General features: G+C 37.9%; 1 protein-coding gene across 1 annotated transcript; it reads right to left on the reverse strand.

Moving 5' to 3' along the window:
* Positions 1 to 8,466: 8,466 nt before the first annotated feature.
* Positions 8,467 to 9,534, reverse strand: LOC147626104 (uncharacterized). Its single transcript, XM_086817905.1, has one exon. It carries the CDS (start codon positions 9,452 to 9,454, stop codon positions 8,714 to 8,716), a length of 741 nt encoding a protein of 246 aa, XP_086674031.1. The 5' UTR covers positions 9,455 to 9,534; the 3' UTR covers positions 8,467 to 8,713.
* Between the last annotated feature and the right edge of the window lie 246 nt (positions 9,535 to 9,780).

Here is a 9,780-nt window from a genome sequence, read left to right on the forward strand (position 1 = left end):
ATATGGATGTATGGATGTGAATGTGGAATGTGGATATGGATGTATGAATGTGGAATGTGGGTATGGATGTATGGATGTGAATGTGAATGTGGATGTATGAATGTAGATGTGGATGTGGATGTATGAATGTGGATGTGAAAATGGATGTATGGATGTAGATGTGAATGTGGATGTGTGTGTGGAATAATGAATGCAAATATGAATGTGAATGGATATGAAGTCGATATGAGTGAATGTGGATGTGTGTGGATATACGATATGGATGTATGAATGTGGATGTACGAATGTGGATGTGTGTGTGGAATAATGAATGCAAATATGAATGTGAATGGATATGAAGTCGATATGAGCGAATGGATGAGATGAGATGTCATGTGAATCAGAATGTGAATGAATAATATAAGATCTAAACGAATGAGATATAATGAGAAATGGATGTTATGAGACGTAATGTAAATTAAGAAAGATAGGAATGGATGTTATGTGAAGTGAATGAATCTGATGTGATGGGATGGAAAATGATGTATCTGGTCAAGAATGGATACACATATGATTTGGAATTGGATTAAGTAATATGGATTGATGTGGAATAATGTGGAAAGACGAGAGTTCAATATAGAAACTGTGACGACCTGTTTGTAAATAACTGTTTTATGTCAAGAATGCTGGGAAAGCATTTATATTAAAAGAGTGATTTTCATCATAAATGATTGTATGCATAAAAGATATTTTTATATTAAAAGTGTGATTTCATCATAAATGATTTTATGCATAAATTAGATGCATAAAAGAAATTATTTTATATTAAAAGAGTGATTTTTATCATAAATGATTTTATGCATAAATTAGATGCATAAAAGAAATGTTTTTATATTAAAAGAGTGATTTTCATCATAAATGATTGTATGCATAATCATATGCATAAAAGATATTTTTTTATATTAAAAGTGTGATTTTCATCATAAATGATTTTATGCATAAATAGGATGCATAAGAAAAATTCTTTTATTCTAAACGTGTAAAATTCCTACTAAATTGGATTGATGCATGAAAAGATGCATAAAGAATTTATTTTAATTCAAAAGAGTCATTCTCATTAATTTTGATTTTATGCATAGAAAGATGTATAAAGAAATCTATTTTTAGTTCAAAAGAGTTATTTTCGTCAATTTTGATTTTATGCATAGGAAGATGCATAAAAGATTGATTTTTAATTCAAAACTGTCATTCTCATTTAAATGAATTTATGCATAGGAAGATGCATAAAAGATTGATTTTTCTTTCGAAAGTGTTAGTCTCCTTAAAATGAAATTTATGCATAAATAGATGCGTAAAGAAATATTATATCAAAAATAAGAATTCTCTTGTATTCTATAAATAGATATGAGGATGTGAAACGAAACAAATAGATGAAAATGAACAAGGAATAGATGGAGATGTATGTATGTGAAAGAATGGATGTAGTTATATGTATGTGAAAGAATGGATGTAGTTATATGTATGTGAAAGAAATGATGCAGATGTGGAATGTGGATATGGATATATGGAATGTGAATGTGAATGTGAATGTGAATGTGGATGTGGATGTATGTGAATGTGAATGTGGATGTGTGAATGGGGATATGGATGTAGATATGGAATGTGGATGTGGATGTATGTGGAATGTGGAATGTGGATATGGATGTATGGATGTGAATGTGGAATGTGGATATGGATGTATGAATGTGGAATGTGGGTATGGATGTATGGATGTGAATGTGAATGTGGATGTATGAATGTAGATGTGGATGTGGATGTATGAATGTGGATGTGGATGTGGATGTGGATGTGGATGTAGATGTATGAATGTGGATGTGAAAATGGATGTATGGATGTAGATGTGAATGTGGATGTACAAATGTGAATGTGTGTGTGGAATAATGAATGCAAATATGAATGTGAATGGATATGAAGTCGATATGAGTGAATGGATGAGATGAGATGTCATGTGAATCAGAATGTGAATGAATAATATAAGATCTGAACGAATGAGATATAATGAGAAATGGATGTGATGAGACGTAATGTAAATTAAGAAAGATAGGAATGGATGTTATGTGAAGTGAATTAATCTGATGGGATGGGATAGAAAATGATGTATCTGGTCAAGAATGGATACACATATGATTTGGAATTGGATTAAGTAATATGGATTGATGTGGAATAATGTGAAAAGATGAGAGTTCAATATAGAAATTGTATTTGTGACCTGTTTGTAAAGAACTGTTTTATGTCAAGAATGCTGGGGAAGCATTTTGACCATCTTGTGATTAAGGTCGTGGAGACCTAACTGATAAAGTTGCAACTGTTGACGGAGAGTCAATGGAGGATGTCTCGCGTAGCAAGGTCGGCCGAGGTCTTGACTAGCCTCGGTTCGATTTAAATGGTGAGCTTCCGGTACGGTGGATGAGGGACCAAGGAAGCGGCCTATGACTGAAGCGCTAGGTGACCTACGAAGGATCCTAGAGGGTGCTGACCATACGGTGCTCGGGCTCTGGGTCACCGAAGATACTCACATGTGCATCGTGGAAGATATTGGAATAAGGAGTAAGAGTTGTTTTCTGAAACCGGGCATGGATCTGGTTGATTGACCTTGCTGGTCCTCAACGGATGAGTCCATGGCTCTTTTATATGGATCTGTTGGTTGATCTTGCTGATCTTCAACAAAGATTCCATCTTGATTTTTATAAGTGATTATATTGCCGAGTACTATGAGCTAGGAACTATTGAAAAGGCCCCTGAGTGAACAGGTGGTGAGCGTTCTGGTTGCCAATGATGCCATAGATACTCTGATGAAGGAAGGATTGGAAATTAAGATTCAACCAGATATTTTGGAGGATTGTGATCAGTGATACTATGGTTTCATTAAATGATTGTTTCAAAGATGACTGAATCTGTGAAAAAGGCAATTTCATATTGGGTGTGTAAGTGGTGTGACTAGTTTTATGTTTGTATGAACATCCGACTAGGGGTGTAAGATTCCTCCCCCAACCCCTTTTTGATGTCTAGTATCTTCCCCTGTAATCAATCCCTCTTCAGAAATATAAAGACCTTGTTTCTAACTGTTTTAGCCTAGAGAGAGAAAATTATTCTAGAGAGAGAATATTCAGATTATGAATATTTTTGGATAGAAAAATAACTCATCTTATTAAAATAAGTTCCCCTGAAACAGAAATTCAAAAAGAATTTTCCAATGTTCAATTGAAATTAATTGGAAATAGATATAAAGAACCTTAGTCTAAGGGTCTAGATTTTCAGAAATTTTTGGATTATGGTCCAATTAAGGTTCCTATGGGCCAATAGCATCAATCCATGTGTAGGGAGGAGATAAATCCAATTTGTAAAAGAAGATACCCAAAAATGAGTAAATGTTCACATAACGTGAAGAGTTGAAAATGTACAAGGTTTATTAGTAAAAAACTATGAGCAATAAAATTTTGACACATATGTAAGGAAGGGGAGTTCTTTAAAGAAGGTGCATATTTCACATAAGATGAAGAGTTGAAAATGTACAAGGTTTATTAGTAAAAAAACTATGAGCAATAAAATTTTGACACATATGTAAGGAAGGGGAGTTCTTTAAAGGAGGTGCATATTTCACATGCTTGAATGAGTTTTAAACTCAAAAATAATGTGATATTTTTATCTCTCATCTCTCTTGAACCAAACCAAATCAAAATGGAACCAAATCAAATCAAAGAGTAACCAAACCAGGTCTAAATCTAGTCCAAATTCAACCAAACTGACTTGGAAAATTCTAGAATCAGTTTGTTTGGTTAGGAGCTCAATTTTTCCTATAAATAGAAGCCTTCCCTTGTTGAAAAAAATATAGTGTCTTATGCATTGTTACTCTACCCCACCTAAGCCAAGAACTGTGAATTCTTTAATAATTCACTAGTTTTTTGATACCTCTCTCTTTCTTCAATCCCCATTGGTGGCTCCATCAACATACTAAACCAATTGATTGGTTGGGGGCCTCTACCGTGATCAAAGAATCAAGCAAATTATAAGATAAGTATAGTGAATTTTGATCTTTTCTATAAATTCTCAATGATTCTCTCTTCTCAACCCCTCTCAAGCTTGAGAAGCTTAATTGATATAGTTTTTGAAATGCTATTGAAGTTAATTAATTAATGATAGTAAAGAATTACATAAAATTCTACTTATATTTAATTCTAATGGTCTTTCTCTCTCTCACTTAAGAAATGGTCATACTCATGACCCTTTTCAATCCAAATGAAGCTTTTCATAAGGCTTCTCCTTAATCCAAGATTAAGCTATACTTGAGGCTAAATTAATGGCTTTTTTCTATGCTTTAGTTATGTATATCGATGATTCAATCCATTATGGATTGATGATCCAATTAGAGACCATTCTAATTATTTCATTAATGATAAGCCTTATCCCTTAGAAAAAATTGAGATTTATCATATCTGGTATATTCTCTTTGGCGAAACAATTGGCTCTTGTGCCCGTATTTGCCATATGGTTTATTGATATCAATGAGTACATGGGAACACTAATCGGAATTATGGATAATTTTTTTGGACTTAATGGTGGTATGGATGATTTTTATGCACTTTCTTCATGGAAGTATTGATTCTTGCTTCTTATGGATCTCCTTATTTGGTCAAATGTAGCCTGAATATTGTGCTGTCTATTATGGATATGGCTTAAGGTTGGCAGTTGTAGCGGAGCTATGGCAAAATTTTTATAGAAATTACGCATAACATAATTTCATTCAAAGTATAAAAAGAGGACTTCCTACCATATTCTAGGAACTATCATCCTAGATTAATTAAAAGAATATTATTATGCATGGAGATATGGATGTTTGCATGTAGATGTAGAGGTATGGATGTGAGTGTGAATGTGGGGGTGGATGTATGCATGGAGATATGGATGTATACATGTAGATATAAATGTATAGATGTAGATGTGGATGTGGAGGTGGATGGATGCATGTAGATGTAGATGTATAGATGTAGATATGGATGTATACATGTAGATGTAAATGTATAGATGTAGATGTGGATGTGGAGGTGGATGGATGCATGTAGATGTAGATGTATAGATGTAGATGTGAATGGAGATGTGGATGTATACATGTAGATGTAGATGTATAGATGTAGATATGGATGTGGAGGTGGATGGATGCATGTAGATGTAGATGTATAGATGTAGATGGGAATGGAGATATGGATGTATACATGTAGATGTAGATGTATAGATGTAGATGTGGATGTGGAGGTGGATGGATGCATGTAGATGTAGATGTATAGATGTAGATGTGAATGGAGAAGTGGATGTATGCATGTAGATGTAAGTGTATAGATGTAGATGTGGATGTAGAGGTGGATGTATGCATGTAGATGTAGATGTATAGATGTGGATGTGAATGTGGAGGTGGATGTATGCATATAGATGTAGATGTATGGAGGTGAATGTGAATGTGGATGTGGATGTATGCATAGAGATGTAGATGTATGCATGTAGATGTGAATGTATGCATATAGATGTGGATGTATGGATGTGAATATACGATATGTGATGTGAGGGAATCTGAAGTGATGAGATGGAAATGATGTGATGGGATGAGTATACATATAAATGGAATATGGAATAAGTAATGTAGATTGATGAGGGATAATGTGGAAAAATGAAAGTTAAAATAGAAATTGTATTGTAAACTGTTTATAAATGCTGTTTGTAAATGCTGTTTGTAAATGATTGTTTTATGTCAAGAATGCTGGGGGGAGCATTTTGACCGTCTTGTGATTAAGGTCGTGATGATAAAGTTGCAACTGCTGACGGGGAGTCAATGAAGAACGTCTCGCGTAGCAAGGTCGGCCGAGGTCTTGACCAGCCTCGGTGCGATTAAAATGGTGAGCTTCCGGTACGGTGGATGAGGGGCCAAGGAAGCGGCCTATGAGTGAAGCGCTAGGTCACCTGCGAAGAATCCTAGAGGGTGCTGACCATACGGTGCTCGAGCTCTGGGTCGCCTAGGATACCCACGCGTGCGTCGAGGAAGATATTGGAACAAGAGTAGGAGTTGTTTTCTGAAATCGGGCATGGATCTGGTTAATTGACCTTGCTGGTCTTCAATGGATGAGTCCATGGCTCTTTATATGGATCTGTTGGTTGATCTTGCTGATCTTCAACGAGAGTCCATCTTGATAAGTGATTATATTGCCGAGTATTAAGGGCTAGGAACTATCGAAACGGCCCCTGAGCGTTCTAGTTGCCAATGATGCCATAGATACTCTGATGAAGGAATGATGGGAAATTAAGAATCAATTGGATAAATTGGAAGATTGTGATTAGTGATACTATGGTTTTATTAAAGGATTGTTTTAAACTGGTTGAAATCTGTGAAAAAGGCAAATTCATATTGGGTGTGTGAGTGGTGTGACTAGTTTTATTTTGCATGAACATCCGGCTAGGGGGCCTTGAAACTCTTTTCCTTGGTACCCGGGACAAAACCTAACCAAATTCTTAATTGGATCCCATCACTACAGTGGTTGGGCGGTTGGCTAACCCATGGGATCGGATGGGGTTAGGCTGGACTGATGGATCCGTAAATCGAGACTCAAACTTTTGTTTTTACGATAGATAAAATAAATCCCGGACAGTAACTGTTCTATGGATAGGAATCAACGGCTGTGCCTCTTGAATGGGAAAAAAAGCGTTGATCCCAATGATCCAAGTGCAAGTTTCTTCCTTGATCTGACCAAGTATCTTATAGATGTAATTGGATCAGCTCAATCAGAAATGATCTTGACTACGTTAGAGTAAAAAGTTGTGAAGACTCTCTCACTTGTAGCATGAGTAGTATGATCCATGTGTAGCTCAATCCAATGGGATTTGCATCCCTTTCGGAGCTAGGGATTCAACCCGTACCGGTGCACAAAAGCTTATCCACGAATGGAGAAAATGCTATGAACACCACTACCTTGACATAGACTTTACACATACAAGCTCAATCTTGCCATTGCTCATTCACTCATCATCCCACTCATTCATGCATCCAATACAAGAAGAAAGCTAAGCTAATGCATACACAAGCTCAAAGCATACTTCATTCTCAAGCACTTACTTCCCTAGCATGCACACAAACCTTGAAGCTTAATGGAACTTGAATTAAACGTGCATTCTCATTCACTACTCATGCCATGCCTTGCCCATGGATAAGCTACAAGCTATGGAGAAGCTTAAGCTTGAATCCACTACCACACAAAGCCTAATAAAGAATCCACAAGCATCAACAAAGAAGCATGCACACTAGAGAATAGAGATGAGAAGAGAGAAAAACATCATCTCATTGCATTGAAATAGAAGAGCATTGCTCATACAATAGTGTAGATGGGGAGAGAGAAGAGCTTGCACCTCTATGAATAAGAGGGAGAGCTAGTCTCAAGAGAGCTCAAACATGAGTTTAGCCCAATGTGTCCATAAGCTCTCAAATGAGCCACTTTTTATACTAAAACTCCTAAAACTCCCAAAACTTCCCATGTGGGATTATTCTCAAGCCCACTCCCACACTCACCTACAACTTGGAACTTTTTACAAAAGCCCTAAATAAGAATGTCAAGTCTCTTGTTTTCCTGCTTGCATCTTTGTGTTGCATCCTTGCATTGATCACCACTCGTCACGTAACATTGTTTTTACATGAAGTGCATTACATGGTATAAAAATAGGGTTTGAAGAACCCACCACACGTGGAGTAATGTTAGACATGTGGTACATTTCATGAGGAGACATGCTAGGAGAACTCCACACAGAGAAGAAGGCAGGTAACACGATGTAAAATTGTATATAAAATTTAAGAATAAACAAGGCGCTCATATATATAGATATATATATAGAGAGAGAGGGGTATTAACGTCGGTAGAATGCAACACGAGGACATATACGACCAACGATGGGACTTGAACTCGGGTGGATCATGGCCTTTATAAGGGCCCTCACACTAGCCAATCTGCCCCACAGTGCAAGGGTCCTCTTTTATTACACACACACTACGGGAGAGAGGGTATTAACATCGATAGAATGCGACATGAGGGCATATACGACCAACGGTGGGACTTGAACTGCGGAGTTCTGATGGGATCAGGTGTAGAGAGAGATATATATATATATGTGTGTATAGAATAATAATTATTAGAGAGAGTGTGTGGGTGTATGTGTGCACTGTGAACGTGACGGTCTGCAGGTTAGGTTTGTGTATGCGTGCACGAAATTGATGTGGCCTTGTCTCAATCCTAGCTGTTCATACGCTCCATGGACAGAATAATCAGTGCTAAATTAATAGATAATTCCAGCAAATATCCTGTCATACTTACGAGAATCTCAGCCGCTTTGTGGTCATCACAGTAGTAGCAGTGGCACATTGCCTTAAGAGTCCTAAGTAGGATAGCTTAATCTGAATTAGGAAATGCTACTTGTAAATATTAAGACTAATACGGCCGGCCGGCTCCGGACTTAAAATACAACTTCGACATTCTTGAGTACTTCAGCAGCCACATTGTCAGAGAGCACGATTAATTAATCGATTGATCAACACCCAAAGCACCTTTAGCATTATCGCTGATTGAGATGCATAAGCACCATTAATACTAGCTCTGCAACTAATTTCACCAATACCATCACTAAATTGATAATGTAACAATATCCTTCAGCTTCCATAGCTTCTGTCGATGCGCTCCTTGTAGCGCCTCATTGATTCCAGCCTCTGCATCTTCATCTGCTGATAGAATTTCCCAATGAAATCTTCAGCCTTGCGGTCCACCTCATCTCCGGCATCGCCATCCTGGTGATGGCTCCCATGGATGCTAGAGGGGGCAGAGGAAGCCTTCCTCAAAGGATCACTTTGAGGGCTTGCATCCATCGTCGTCTTCTTCTTTTTCGCAAACGGATCAGACGACTGTTGTGGTTGCGGTTGTTGAGAAGGACCTGTGTTGTCTTTGCCTACCATAGCCGCCTTAGCAGATTTGCTTCGGCTTAGCTTGCGGATAGGAAGCTTACCTTCAGCTAGATGAGATGAAGGAATCGACTGTTGCTGCAGCTTGGGAGGCAAACCCCTACCAAGCTTGGAGATCACCTTCGAGTTCACCTTAGAAGGATGTATCACTTCGTGTCTCTGTTCTTCTTCTCCTTCGTCATCGTCATCTACAATCTCACCATCATCAGGCAAATCACCCACTTCTTCTTTCACTTTGTGAGGCTTTCTTCTCTTGACCAAGCCAGAGGTTATTGCGAGCGCTCCCACCATAAGATTCAAGAGAAGAAACAAGGCAGGAGGGGTGAGCTTGGCTTTGAAATCAGCCGACCATAGCCATCTGAATGCTGAGGGAAGGTTGGGGAACAGGTAGAAGATGGTGAAGAAGATACACAAGGACGAGGAGATGAAGAGCATGATCTTCAAAGCATTCAAGATGGTGAAGCCAGAGGCAGGAGGGGCCTCCTTGTGAAGCTTTTGGCGATGGCTACGGCCATATTCGCCAAGAGACTCTTCAGAGGAGAAGCTAGCACGACATTTAACCTATATAACACACGTTTGCCTTTCACACTTGTCACGTGGCACGTGGCATGCCAATTGCCAGCAACATTATTGAAACTTGCAACCCTACGTTGAGCATCTCAAGGCCTGTCCACACATCGGCAGGCTTGGAATTTGAGCATGCTTCAATTTTGAAGTCCAAGGTAGGGACCAGGGTTGCAAATAATAGGGGCAATGCACAC

The sequence above is a fragment of the Cibotium barometz genome, chromosome 23 (genome assembly GCF_041138505.1).
Source record: "Cibotium barometz isolate CiBa-2024 chromosome 23, ASM4113850v1, whole genome shotgun sequence".
NCBI lineage: Eukaryota > Viridiplantae > Streptophyta > Polypodiopsida > Cyatheales > Cibotiaceae > Cibotium > Cibotium barometz.

Excerpts from the sequence above, each read along its gene's own strand:
- LOC147626104 (XM_086817905.1), bottom strand. The coding sequence starts at position 9,454 with ATGCTCTTCATCTCCTCGTCCTTGTGTATCTTCTTCACCATCTTCTAC.